The sequence below is a fragment of the Lagopus muta genome, chromosome 2 (assembly GCF_023343835.1).
Source record: "Lagopus muta isolate bLagMut1 chromosome 2, bLagMut1 primary, whole genome shotgun sequence".
Lineage (NCBI taxonomy): Eukaryota > Metazoa > Chordata > Aves > Galliformes > Phasianidae > Lagopus > Lagopus muta.
The window spans coordinates 83,296,826-83,312,019 of record NC_064434.1 but is presented as its reverse complement, the minus strand read 5'-3'; the positions used below and the strand labels follow the sequence as shown (position 1 = coordinate 83,312,019).

At 40.7% G+C, this 15,194-nt stretch overlaps 1 protein-coding gene across 3 annotated transcripts in view; it reads left to right on the top strand.

Annotated features, from left to right (window-relative positions):
• The window catches only part of TTC7A (tetratricopeptide repeat domain 7A), a 161,456-nt gene that overhangs the window by 123,537 nt on the left and 22,725 nt on the right, over positions 1-15,194 (top strand). For all 3 annotated transcript variants that reach the window (XM_048935088.1, XM_048935087.1, XM_048935089.1), the window contains one exon: positions 1,302-1,504. In XM_048935088.1, coding sequence (XP_048791045.1) covers positions 1,302-1,504 — 203 coding nt within the window. The remainder of the gene's footprint in view (positions 1-1,301; positions 1,505-15,194) is intronic.

Below are 15,194 nucleotides of genomic sequence, written 5' to 3'. Positions count from 1 at the left end.
CCCCAGAGTCTTCATGGTCTTCCTAGCATTCCAAAACTGTCAGTTTAAGAGCTGTACAAGAGACCTAATTTTTAAAGCTACTTTACTCCCGCACAGAATCTTTCTGAGAGCATACCTTTGAAAGTAAGGGCATTTAAGGTTGGATCTAAATTCAGAATTGTTTATCTAACTCTGGAGCCTGAACTTGTCATTTCAAATTGAACTCTAGAGCTGTCAATACCTACTTCACTACCACATCACTTAAAAAAAAAATAAAGGGACTTCAAATTTTTCCAGTAATAAGGGATAGAATGCTAACAGGTTATGGACTAAAGGGTGATGTACAAAGAGAAAATTATTTTATGTACATGCATGGATATACACACACCTGCCTATAAAAAAACAATTTCCCTTTTCATTTGTGTGTCGATGAAAATGGAGTATCACTTCTGAAGCCTTCTGCTAGAATTTAATGCATATGAAATCCTGAGAAGTTCTAAAATCTAACAATGAAATACATTTAGAAATTTGTTTAACTTCAGAAAAGATTTGATTAACAAACAAACTGACAGTCAAACATCTCAGTGTGCCTTTGTAAGAAAAATGCCAGCATCATTGCTAAGAGATGAGAAAGCAAATTACTGAGCAGTCTCTTCCAAAAGCTGCTTTTTAATTTCTGTAGAATATGTGTGAGGAGGTAAGTTTGTGAATACGCAATATAAATAAGTCTCTGTGATGTAAGCCTTTGGATTTTAATGGAGACTTTGAAAACTTCAGAGACAGCTATTTCGTAAACTAGACAAGTAAGCAGAGGAAAAACACTTTTAATTATTTTTTCAAAATATGGAAATACTCTTTTGAATAAGTTATTTAACATCCAGCTTGGTCAGATGTGTTCTATTACTCTGACATGTTTAAACTGCTCAGTTGACAGTAATGGCTTATTCTGTCCTCTGTTTCCACAGATTACTTGGAAACACATATGATGGCTCCAAGTGGCCACCAGCCCTGCTTCCTCAGAGCTCAGTTCAGCACATGTTTACATCCCCTCTGAGGAAGCGCTCCGGTGTATCACTAAGGCCATCCTCTCTCAACATCTAAAGAGGTCCATCAAAGTCTGTGTAAAGACTTTAACATTACAGAATATCCATTTACTGTCTCCACTTTGTGTTAATAAACACTAAATAATCATAATAAGCACTGTGCAGGATGGTGACCTCGTGGTTTAATATGTTTAAGGAAGATGATACATAGTTAAAATGAAGAAAGGTGTCTAAATTATTTCAACTAATGGTAGGGTGTTTTTGTGTTATTTTTTTCAGCTGAACTTTTCATGGAACAGCAGCATCTCAAGGAAGCAGGCTTTTGTATCCAGGAGGCAGCTAGTCTTTTCCCCACATCTCATGCTGTACTGTACATGCGTGGGAGGCTTGCAGAGATGAAAGGCAATTTGGAGGTGGCTAGGCAATTGTATGATGAGGCGCTCACAGTGAATCCAGATGGAGTCGAAATTATGCACAGCCTGGTGAGTTTGTAGGAGCTCAGCTCCATTATCGTATGTACATTCATGATTAACTGTAATAAGATAGAAGAGGGTTCATGCTTGCTCTGAATGCCACTGTCTTCCTAATCCTTACAGCAAGTGACTGTTTCGAGAGTAAATGGGGTAGCCTGAACATCTATTTTAAGATTAGATCAAATGTTTTTAACTAATTAGTACTTGATCAAAAATAAATACTTTAATTGACAAATGCTGATAGTTTTGGAAATTCTCTGCTTGATCGTCCTTACTACTTTTTCTACTACCTGTTATGCATTTTAAATAAGGAATGTATTGATGTTAAGAAGATCTGAAATAACAGCTATATAGATATATATGGGGTTCGTAAACCTTGAGCCAGAGTCATGTCTACTCACATGAAGACAAACTATGAGTTTATGATAAAACTATTGTCTTAAGCTGGGGCTTAACTCCAATCTTTTATAGGAACAGTGACTCCCTATTTGATGCTCATGGGTGGTTTTTTTTGGTAGCATTCCTATCTGACAAATACTTTTTTCTGTTGCACCGTCCCTAAAACACACTTAGAGACATAAGGCCTATGCTTTCAGGTTGTTGTTGCTATCAATTTATTATCATTATTGCTATTGTTATTATTATGCAAGATGCAGTGTAGAGGCTTAAAACCCACTTAATTTATGAAATCAGAACTTTTAATTGTATTTCATCAGTGATGTATCTTGTTAACTATAGCCCTTATTGTGTCTGTCTTGAGTTTTATAAGACTTTCTTGACCAGTTTAATTTTTACAGGAACTGTATATCCAGGTGACTACTTTGCTAGCAGAGCTGTATTCTCTGGTGTCAATTTAAGCATGATAAGGTTTGCAGACAACTTCAAAACTGAAGGGCTATCAGTGCACAGGAGGACAAACATACAGTGAAGTGATGATCAAGAGAAAGTAGTAGCTCCTACAGGCAAGGGAGGAGAAAGCTGTAAGCACTTTTGTTCAGTGCAGAACCAGTAAAAGAATAGCTACTGCATTTGTCAGGAGGAGGTCACAAAACAGCAATGCACATACCATACTCATATGCTTAATGGAACAGTAGAATTTACTTGGTTGTGATCCGACTTTTGCACAGTCTAGAAAGCCAGAATGATATGCTTTGCTTAGTTATTGTCATGATTTCAGACAAGTAACCAGTATCAGGCAAGCCATCGAGTTAGATGCCAACATGGTATAAATATATCTCATTTTTGTCTTACTTCATGAGCAAAGCCACATACTGTGTCATCTCATTTCAGTTACTTGCAATTTTCTGAAACTGTAGTCATTTGGAATAACATTTTCTGAGATGCTCAGTTTTCTTTGGAAAATGTCACCCAGCATGGCTTAACTCTTTCTGAAAATGAGGCTAAAGAAGAGGCTTTAAAGGTTTCTGTGATGTCTTCTTTATTGAGCTGTGATGTTCCCACTTTCTGTCAGATGTGAGTGGTTTTCATAATGTATTAATGTGCTTTTCTTAAGAAAATCCTTCCAAGGTCATCCAAGTTACAATCTTTAATAAACACATTTTGTGTACGCTTAGTAGATTAGTATTTCTAAACTCTGTATGGATACTCTCTTCCCTCAAGACCCAGTAAGTTCCACCATCTCTTAGTGAAGGTATGGGACTAAGATCAAGGAAGAGGCAAAGAAGACAGGGAGATGCAGAATTTGAGTGTAAGGACTAAATTTATGAACAAATAGGGAAAGGGAAAGGCATAATAGTGACGGAGAGAGAGAAGGATGGATAGTAAAGTAGATGCAATAAGTGCGATAAGGTAGATATTGCTGGATATGGCTGGACAGATGAGAAGAATGAGACTGGGTTAAGAAACCAGGTGAGGCATATGAGGAACTGAACCTGTGAGAGTACTTCTACTCCACAGCTCTTGGTCTCCATAAAATCTTTCTGTTCTGGTATCAGTAAATATCAGTGAAAATGACTTGTTTATCCATGTTCCTCATCTCCTTTAGCTTGGCATGCTGGCAGCTGATGGTTTACACCTGCTAGCTGCGATATCAAAAGGCTGGTCTGTCTCTGCTGAGATGAAGCACAGCAGTAGTTCTAGGATGCCACGTAACGGCTTTCCTTTCTGTGCTTTTCCAAAAGTGAGGAAATTGCACATAGCAAGTTTGAAGCATCTGATGAGCACTATTGAAAAGCCTATACAGAAATTAATCATTCTGCCTTCAGAATAGAGCTTGAATAACGCATGGTAAACAAGGCTTTTATGGACTATGCATTAAAAAGAAAGGGCAAAAGTAAAATATTGAGAGGCTGCTAGCTGTGTGAATGTCTTGTATACTGAATGAGACAGTGTCCTCATGGAGAACTTAGATGAGATTTAGGTAATTGAAGATGCAGCGAAGCAAGTGGTGAAGAAGGTGAATTTTGCACCTCTTTGAGACCATCAAAAGAAAGCTGAATACCCTTCTGAAAGGTATGTGTTAGATAAATACTGGCCATGCTGTTATTAAAAAAACAGGTTCTTGGGTATAGCTGATTCTTTCACCTACTTGAGGGAAATGTGTGACTTAGGTTATGCCAGAGGCCAAATTGTATTATCAACTAGGTACAAGGGACTTAAAGCTATCCAAGCTGAATACACAGACAGCTGACATTAAATTCACATGCAGTTTCAATGCTGGTCTCCAAAAACATTTGAGCACTTAGTTGTTACTGTGTAATGGTTTAGGGAAAGTGGAACTGGTTATGAGAACTACTGTCTGACTTAGTGCAGTTGCCATCCAACTGGCCTAGTCCACTTTAAGGGAAAACTGCTGTAGACAGTGCTGATTCTCCCTGGTGTACCAGCATCAATTAGCAAAGTAGTCATGTCTCTTCCCCTGGGCTCCCAGAACTGGGTTGTCAAAGCTATATTTGGAAAGTTCCAACTTGAAGAGTGTTGCTGGCTGTAAATGAAGGGCACAGATGTAGCGATGAATGCGTCCACTGGGTGTCAATAACTTTTACTCAGGGCAGAGTCACCACCATAATAAACACAAGCTCTCTCTGCACAGCTGAAAACAATTGTGTTTTACTGTGACCGTAGGTGTTTACAATAGCTGTCAGTTTGGTGTGCTTTCCTTATAAAGCTCCCTTCTGCGTGGGAGCTGCAGGTGAAGCAGGGATGTGTTGCTGGGTGTCCCTGAAGAGATGGGCAGCACGCTCAGCCTCACTGCAAGGCTCTTGGCAGCTCTGGTGTTTGATACTGTGGTAAGCAAACCACGGGCACGTAGGAGATACTAGACTAGGAGCAGTGCTGCTTCCTGCCAGAGCTTGCAGTTTGTAAGTGGTGTTGCAGGATCCTTAAGCTCCTGCTGAGAATCCATCTATGGCCTTTACAAAGTAGATATTAAAGAAAGCTCTCATTGAGAAGTTACTGTCATTGGGAAGAACATAGACAATCAGGCTTTGGGGCTATTTGGAACTTATCAAAGAATCAAATTATTCCTGTTGAAGTATAGAGTTATCATTTGGTTTGATTTGCTGTCAGAAGCAGGCTGGCTTGATACCTAGAAATTGTACATGCTATAGGAGCACAGCTCTCTTCAGGAAATAAGCCTTCCACGTTTCTCCTCGTTCATACATTTCCATCTTCCCTCCCTTTCTATAAGAGTTCCATTCTTGTCAAAATAAGACTTTCTGGGGCCTTTCCTGCAAGAATCAGCCCTGTACATGGGCTAGTGGGATAGATGTCTTCACTGATGCACAAGGAAGAGCTTATCCCTTACCCCCTCATACTGCACAGTGACTAGACAGCTCTGTCACATCCTAATCAGTTTGCCAGCATATTTCAAAACCCAATAGCAAATGCTTATTTCTCTCATTACGTACCTAATACATAATTCATTACATACGTAGCTTTGGGACAGTGGTAACAAAACTGTCGTGTGCCCAACCAAGTCAGAAAATGAAACATAAGCTGCAACAGATGACGCTCCCTTATAAAGCAATATATGACTCTATCTACATGTATGTCACTGAGGAAGAATGTTGAAGTTTGCTAGTTCCCAGTAATTGGTGCCTTGAGCACCATTCTCCCTTTTGATTCAGAGAAGGGAAAAATCAATGCTAGCGTGTTGAATTTGAGTCCAAATGCTAAGTATGTAACACTGTAATACAAACTAAAAACATTCTGAGATATTCAGAAGACTCTTGCCCAGCAAACATCTCACATAGCAGAGATGTTTCACAGAGCTAGAAAAAAAATTAACATTTTAAGGGAAGGAGAAGGAGAGACATGTATTTCAAAAGGAAGGAAATGAGCATTTTCATCTCCCTCACTACATCAGAGTTAATGAATACAACCTGGGACTTCCTGAAATAGATGTAGGTTTTATTTGTTTAGTAATCCACAGTACATTACTCCTTTGTGAGCTTGTCCTGTCTGGAGCCTGTGTTAGTTTTCAGATTCGCAATGCCCTTCTGCAAGGAGGCTCACGGGTCTGTTCTCTGCTCTGTAACCTTGTATGTCAAATTTTGTATGTTCCTGCTGCAGCTCCTCCCAGCCACACTGATCCATTTCATGTTCCCCATTCTTCCCGTGGAAGATATTGCACGCCATCGTTTGTTATTCATCCCCTGCTGCTATTACTGATTTCATAGATAACTGAGACAGAACCGATCCCATTTCTTTCATTATTGTATTGCCTCTCTCTACACTCTTTACAGTTCTTTCTAAGATGAGAAAACTTAAGCAAATAGCACACTTACAAAAAATACTGTGTTTAATATTTAGCTTAGCTTCAAAGACAGTGGTGTAGATTCAGTGTGTAAAGAAAACACCATATTATCCTTTGGTCTTCTACTCATGTAAATTATTACCGATACGCATTTCCATACAAATACAGCAGACTAGTTCAATTGCTTTGTATTAACCTGATCTCATTACGGAAGCTCTATTTCCATCTCCTGTGCCTGTTGGGGCTAGTTTTGTTGGCTTTTTTCTGAAAGGTCAGCAGCTCTAATGAATGGGCTGTGATTTATGATAGCAATGAGCAGTGTAACAGTGTTATCTTGGGTCCTTGCAAAAGTGTGGGTGTCCAGGTCTGTGAATACAGCATAACCAGCAAGCATGCAGTTCTGGTCTTTGATAATATTTATTCCGCTTCCCAGAGACATCCTTTTAGCTGATGGAACACACATTTCTCTCTCCTAGTAATGCTAGAAACAGAAGAACATGACTGAAAACCATTCTTTTCTTTATTATGGTCCTTTTGCATACAATAAGTAGCTTACTTTTTGTTAGATTTCAGCATTTAAAAACTATCCAATGCTTTGTTCAAATCTTCTGTTCTTAATTGTTCAGCAGGATGCAAGGGCTGAATAAAAAGAAACAAACTTTACAGAGAGACTTGAACCGTTAAATTTGTCCTTCATTGTGTACTTACGATGCAATTTCATGTTCACTTTAGTAGCATAGTCAACCTATTGTCTCCAGACTCGCACTTGGAAGCATCAGGATAATTTGAAGACTACAGTCTCCACTGATTAGAACATGGAAATGAATTATTTCTGTTCATTTATTTCATTTTAACTCCCAGTATGGTGCATGCATCCTTGTTTTCAAAGGCATCCATTCACATAATAAAAACATGGCTTGATTGCTTAATATTTTTAAGGATGACATGCGTTCCTTCCTAGGGGATTTGCATCATGCTGGCATGGAGTAGTCATATAAATCACAAGACAGATTCTCAGCAAGGGTAGGTGATCGTAGTTTCATCATACCAAGGTCTGTGTGTCTCACATGGTAGCCAGGACAACTAATTAAAAGCATTTTTACCTTGAAAGCTGAAGTTAGAATGCTTTCTGTGTTTAAATGTGGGAACAAAACAGCATCATTTTCATATTAATGTGGTTACTTATCATCTAAGGAGCTGCTTTATGTCTACAGATAATCCAGTTTGTTTCTTGTTTTGTAGATAAGTATGCCACAGTCTGTCTCTGTTTTCTAGTGACACTTCTTGCTCCTTTTTTTTTTTTTTATATTTGTGTACAGAGAATTGAACATCACAATTAAAATGCATCCCTCTGCAGTTAGGACTACTGTGCATTTGCCCACCTAATTGTAATGAGGTGGATAATTGTGCCTAGAGATGCAAGGAATGACCTACTTTTATGTGTTCCAGCGATAGTTCTTTCTAGCTGCATTGGATGGCACCCTGCTCTTGTTTGGCACAGACGATAAGCAGAGATAGAGACCAGGTAAATTTCAGTTGAGAGGACAGTTGTACTATTTCTGTGATAAATTCTGAGCATATTTTTCTTATCACATCTTCTGCATTTACAAATATTCAAAGTGAATCCTTGAGGAATTACTGCCATAAGAACTTGAATTTGAGTAGATAATGACTGCAGAATGAATTTCAAAATATTCTTTGCATCTCAGAGTCGGCCAAATGTTTTGGTTGAGGTTTTGAATACATGGATCCGCTTACTTTTCCTAAACAATGCATTTTGAAGCTGGAAGTACTTCACAACATTTTTCTTCTTTTAAACACCTTTGGATGGTATCACATGTGTTTGTCACTTACAGACTTCATGCTTTTTTTCAAAGCCCTTCAGGCCAAGTCCTTGCTAGCATAGTGCAGCAGGGTGGGTGCTCCCTCTCCCAGTACAAAGCGCCTCTCAGCCCTTTTCCATTGAAAGCAGCCCAGGTAGCTGGAGGGGGAGCTCTGATGTTCAGCCCCTGTACGCCCAGCTCCAGCTCCTCCTGTCAGCTGTGGTGTGTCACGCTTTGCTCTAAACCTCTGTAAAACAGGGATGAAGCTGCTAATCTACTTCATCTGGGGTTAGAGAGCTTAATTAATATCTCTGCATATTTTCAGATGACAGGCGCTCTATCAGCACAAAATCTTATTTATTCTGATTATATATCTCGAGTCCTGTGGTGCTTTATTCACTCGGGCTTTTGGAACCCAAAATATTTTGAGTAATGTGCTGTGACTGTTTATACCCTCCTGTCCCTAAGTGTGAGCAGTGCTGAGAACATTATTGCGGCGGGAGTGGGTTTTAGCAGGCAGATCTGTGAGCTACTTCATCCTCTGCTAAGGATTTGTTTTCGTTAGAGGACTCTGCCTAGCCTGCGTGTTGCCAGTTGCCCTCCCTTGTATTGATAAGCACAGCCATGCTGTGAAGGACAGAGCAAAAGAGAGCGAATGTGAATCTGAAGACTTTCTAGCACAGCCCTCTTCTCTTCCTGAGGATAAGATATGACAACGCCTGCAAAAAATAGCTTTTTGTGGGGGGAAGGAGGAGGGTGCTTCCTTTCTGCTCTGACAGTGAATATATCCTTCTGCTCTACAAATTCAGCGCAAGCAGAACATCGTTGTGCCAGCACAGCTTTGCAGTTTCCCCCGATGAGAAGATTTGGGATTTTTAAGGAGAGGGATGACAGACCTAAAGGTGGAAAAAGCATTAGAGTAGACAGTCATTGCAGGCCTTTCCAAAAATGGAGCAACCTTGAACAAAGTGCCTTTTTTTTTTTAATTAAGTAAGTAATAGTGACAGCCAACGGGAGATTCTAGCAGCCCAAAGGAAGACCAGTGACGTCCGCTGTGTTGCTGCTTGGAGAGCTACGGACTCAGGGACTCTTTTAGGTCTTCCTAATGCAGTGTGTACAGGAAAATACTGGAAGGGTGAATTATGAAGCTGTTTGATAAGTCTAGTCTCCAGCAGGATGTTTTTGAACTATGCTGCTAGTACAAAGCACTCCAACAGTTTAGCCCACCCCATAAGTATTCCTCAATTGGGAAAATCTCTGCATGCTGTAACCAAGTTTTCTCACGGTCTTCTATTCAGTACTGCATTTCTCCAGTGCATGTGGAGAACCAGCAAATGGGGATATAGAGGTGTAGAGGAGGGAAGGCAAAGGGAAAGAATTGTAAAGGATGCAGAAGAGACTGCTTACTTTAAAATAACAAGGTAAAGCATTGACCAGAGACAATTAAATCACTTGTTTTCTCATCCATTATTTGCTGTCCACACAGCTGTTCACCAGATTGTTTCTTCCTTTTCTGTCCAGATCTGCCTAGCGTATTTCTGCAGATGAGCCCAGCCTTGTTTTGCCCCAGCAGGCTCTTTCAATGGTATTTCTTCGCTGTTTCATCCAAGAAAGGCAAAATTCTCTACGAAGAATCTGAAAGAATCCAGTGGTGTTGAAAGAGTGTCTGAAAACATCCAAACAGGCAATTCCAAACTCCTCAGCAGTTTGGAAAATTCAACTCCTTTCCACAGGGACTTAGTGTAGGTTTCCTGTTTTTCTTTGTGACATTTTTTTTACATGTTGAGAAGACTCCTCTTGTTCCTTTCCTGTCTTCCTTCCCTGTTGCTGCTATAAAGCTCCACTCTATCACTGAGCTGCTTTTTCATATTGCTAAGATGACTGTTGCCTATTTTTTTTCAAAGTGCAAAAATATAAAGGGAGGGAGGGAAAACGCTGTCTAGAAAAAGAGGATGGAGAAAACTATTCCCATGATGGTCCTCATGTATGAGCTGAAACCCAGTGTCCAGCTAAAAAAAGTCTTGCAGGCCCACCTGCAGTCTTTTCTTTCAGTTTCCTTTTTTTTCTGCTGAAGATATTCTATTCCCATAAGCATTTTGTAATTATTTTCTGTTATTTCTTTTTTAAATTAGATGCGGGGTTTCAATGTTAGTAGGGCTGACCTCCATTATATACATATATATTTTTAATGAGTTGTTAAGAGGCTCATGTGTAACATGGAGTGGAATGATGAATGTAGCTGGAATGGCTTAAAAAATAGCCGGCATTGTGGCAGCTGAGTTCTATTGACAATATCGTCAAGTCAGCTTTAATAGCATAGTTCCTTATTGAATGAATCCTCCCTGTAGGAAACACTGTGACCTTCCTGTTTGTGTGCAAGATAAAAAAAAAATCAATGTTAATCCCTAGGGAGGAAAAATATAAGATGAGCAGAACAGCTGAGTGAGTCTAATGAGAATCAGATGGCAAGAATGTTAATTTGGAAAGAGATACTCATATAAACTGTCCAAAGACACAATGCAGTAGTTTCCATCTATCACCAACTGCCATGTATTCTCCTCAGATACCTATCTACAAGACGCGATTTGATGGATTTGCAGCTCTTCTGTGTTTTTCTGACAGAACGACAGGAGATTTTGAACTTAATCACCTTTTGGTGGGGAGATTTATGACCAGTGCTGCTAGCTGAGCCTTCCCTCAAGAAAGGCAGGGCTGGAGGCAGTTGTTGGGCATAGCATGCCAACTGCATGTGGGATCTGCATAATCAGAAACAGGCATGAGCATCTCTGTCTTGCGGTTGTTTTCTGGAGTCATGCAGCTCACTGGCATTGTCAAATATAATGTTTGCCTAAATCCTTCTCATTATTAGTATTTTTGGAAGTTGGGTGGGTAGTAATTTTCTGTCTTGCTTTATTTAATAGCCATCAACTTTGTAAAAAATAAAACAATTGGTTTTTATTTTTCGTCTTTAATTCTGAGAGGCTGAAGTGGCAATTTCATTTTAACTCCCTTTAAGTGGTAAGTGAAAAATTACATTGCCTTTAGCTTTGGTCGCTTCCTCTACTTCTTGCCCATAGAAAGGGATTTCTGTGAGGCTGATGCAGAGCCCTTTTGTTAGGCACTGTCTCTGTTCTTCCTTGAAGATGCAGAGAAACCGTGTAATTAAGGGGGTGTTTGTGTTTGTGTAGGCCATCTTCCTCTTCAAATTAGTCATGTGAGGGTCTCCTAGTGCAAGGTTTATGGCAGGAAATGAGGTGAAATTACCTTGACTTGTTCCAGAGAAATTACTGCAATAATGTTTAGCCTGATTCTCTTTTTGCTTGCATTCTCCTGTCAGCATTCATTTTAATACAAAGAGTAGGCTTGTAAAAACATCACTTTTCCAGCTGCATTGCTTAGTGGGCTGCATGTGCTTTCCAAGATTGTCTGTGGCATCAGAGACTGAGAATAAAAATCAGCTGTAGCACAAATGGCAGCATTGCAGTAGTGCCAAGCTCTACAGTGGAGATTATTTGTGTATGCATTTTTTTTTGCCAGCCTTGACTAAACAAAGATAAGAATGCAAATGCTGCAGCAGAGCTTCCCAAACGGGTTTGCTGGAGTGATAGCCACTGGCACTTAGCATTGCAGTAATAGATACCAATTTGGAAGGATGTCACTGCCTGTTGCTCCCCAGTGTCCTAAGAGCAGAACAATGAGAGGAAGAGGCAGGTCTGTGGAGTCCTGTGTGAGATTTGTTCCTGAAAGGCATTCATCAACAAGGGTTTGATTCATTAGCTTTGTACTGTGTGCACTTTGCACTTACCCTCCTAAAATCCAGCTAATGTGACTATGAAGGAGAGAGAGGGCCCTACTGTGTGAGCCTGCGTTAAGTTTTGTAGCAAACCAGACAAGCCCAGTATAAACTCTGAACTGGGTGGGGAAGAGGCCTCCGTGTCAGCTAGTTTTGAATGTCAGCGTGCATGGTACAAGGCTAATTGAGATGCACAGAAACTGCCATGTGCCTTTCCAATCGCTTCTAGACAAGATGTACAGTATTTGAGTCAGCTCGGCAGCGCTCCAGCTGATGAAAGCGCTGGCGATACCCGACACCAGTGATGATACGTGAAGTGCGCTCAGTGTCTTAGCACGCATGGCACGAGGCGCATTAGAGTCACACAGGAATTCAGGTGAGGAAGGGCCTTCCCTCTGGAGGTCATCCGGTCCCACCTCCAGCTTCACACACACAGCGGGTTGCTCGGGGCCGTGTCCCGTTGAACCTTCAGTGTTTCTGAAGGTCGGTATTCCTCCACTTCGTGGGCCTGTGTTTTGATGCTGCATCGCTCTTTATGTTGAATTTTTAATCCACTGCAACTGAGCACCTCTGAGAAAAATCTACTCCCTTCTTTATTCCAGTTGCCTGTTAGGTAGCTGGAGATGGGAACTGGACATCCCAGAAGAGACAGAGGAAAAGGCAGATTGTGATAACTCCAGACACTGTGCTGGCCCTGCACTTGCCCTTCACCAGTTTGTCATCATCTTTAGGGCACTGGGGAGCCCAAAAATCTGGAGGCAGCACTCCTCATCCAATGGCACAAACGCCAAAGGGAAGGAATAGTTCCTTCAGTCTGCTGTGACGCATTAACTACTGCAGCCCAGTATGCTGTCAGCTTACAGCACTGCGGGTGCTCCACCGGCTTGGTTCCCCCAAGGTTTCTGTAGAGGAGGTTTCTCCCCAGCTGGCATCCTCCTGTATGTGGGGTTATTCCATCCCAGGTGCAAAATATCACCATTCAGCTAAGGCAAATCCTCACCAAGTTTGGTCAGTGTTTAAAATAGAGCTTCCATCTCTGTTTTGGTATCAACATAAATATTTTTCGGTAACTCACAGTGCCCTTGGTACAGATGCACAGTGTTCAGTTCGTTTTTTTCTTCCACATCATAGACAATGAGGAATGGTATTGACTAGGGCAACATGAGCAAAAGCAGGGCAATGTGAGGAAGTTACTCCTGCTAGGAAATCACAAGCCACAGACAGCTATTAGAGTGGGACACTTTCAGTAGGAGGGACCCTGATGGGACCATGTGGTTTTGTGCTTTCAGTGTTTGTAAGCAGTCAAGCTAGAATGGCCTGGTCATCCTTTGTGCCCTGAAGCAGGGAAGTAAATGCACATGTATGTATATGCACACACACAAACATACATGTATATGTACCTCGGAGATGTAAGGTAAGTATTATCAGCTGATTTTAGCAGGCTGTGATAGAGTAGGGTTATGAAACTTAGATAGAATGAGCATGTTGTGCTTTTCTTGCTCACTCTCTTCTGGTTGGAGCTTCTTTTGATAAGGGCCAGGTCCCCAGTGCCATTTGCTGACTGGGCTATGTCCCATGGTAGAGTGGAGTAAGAAAAGGAAGAGCCAAGAGGATTTTTTCGGTTGCATAAGCCAGGCAGAAGCAGGAGGACTTTCATTTGTTGAAATCATGAAAGCTTGCTTGTAAGCAGGTGGTGATGCTGAAGCTGGCAGAGTGGAAAGCTCAACAAGGGCAGTGCCAGATGCCTGAAGTGAAAAGCTTCTGGGAAACTACTGTGTTTACCTGGCTCTGGCATGCCTGGGGTCATGAAAAGCTGCTGCTCCATTTACTGGCATACCTGATACCATTGCAAGCTTAGCCTTATGGTTTTGATCTGTCCTTGCATTACAAGCAACAGCTCTCCCTTCTTCACCACTTGTCAAGCCAATCTGTGTATTGCAGACCTTAACACCTGAATTGAACGTGACATGAACCAGCTCTAGAGAGTCAGCGTATGGCTGAAATATAGCACTCTTGCAGCACATTCACGCGTAACATGCCAGGCACGCCACACCTATTTGGTAGCTAAGGACGAGCTGTGGATTGCATTTGGAATAAATTCTGAAGCAGCAGTGAGATTGTGATTATTTTTTAAAATGAGAAGTGGTAGCTTCATCCTTATGTAAATATTCCCCTGTGCAGCTTTCCAAAGCAGATGATGGCAAGCAGGTTTGGCACTTCCAAGTAACTGCATGGTTTTTAATAAGAGAGCAGTATTATTCCCTTGCATCTAAACAAGACCTGCAGAATTTCTGAACTTTCAATTACAATCAGTGTGCCAGATTGGCAGGCAATGGTATTTTCTCTTTGCGTCTGTCACTTTCAGCTCAGCAGAGCACAGGAGTGACTAATACAGGCAGATGAAGGTAAGTCAAATTAAACACGTGCCGCAATGAGGTATTCCTGAAATCATATATGATCCTGTACTAGGAAGGCTGGCACGGTCAAAGATCAATGTTGTCTAGGCTTGTTAACATACAGCCAGACCCTACAGCATTTAAATCTTTTGTGAGCTGAGACTATGCACGAGGATAGTATGGGACAGGCTTCTGCCAGGTACAGGCTGATACTGGGTCTCCTTTCAGCTTCAGTAAGAGATTTTGCACATTTTTTGCATGTTATGAACAAAATTGCTTGCTGTATCTTTGGCATGAGGCTTGTAGATCATTTAGCATCCTGTTTGCCTGAAAAATGCCTTCCCTTCAGAGCAAAAAAAAAATAATAAGTAAATGTATAAAAAGGCTGATAAAATCTACAAGTTGCAGAGATTTCCAGACATCAGAAGTAGCAGAAATTCTCAATTTAGTATTCCTTGCTGTTATTTCTAGAGTACTGCAAATAAAGCAGATGAGCAACATTGAAAGCTTGGAACTGCTTTTCACCAATAATAAATGATTTGAGTAAATATGAGATCTGTTAATTTTAATTTTCTGCAGTGTTAAATTACCTTTCTTTGACTATCACCATAATCACCATTGGTTAGGATACTATCTTAGCTGTCAGGTAATGAGCTGTTACCTATTATTTGTTGGCTGACACAGCAGATGAGCAGACTGGAAGCATATACCATTTTTAATTTTAATTGCCCACTTTGAATAGTGAATGAAGAACAATCAAAGGAAGTGGTTTGGAAGTAACCCATTGTTTGAAATCAGTTTTCCCAAACTAGCAAATATAAATTAGCAGCATTAAAAATAGCAGCATCACAAAGTAAAAATGGAATGTAAAAGATCCTTCAGCCGAAAGATAGCCTTTTTTTTAAATTTATTTTTAGCTTGGTCAGCTGTTCTGAGTGATTTTATCAATGTAACTAGTGTCTGGAGTAAG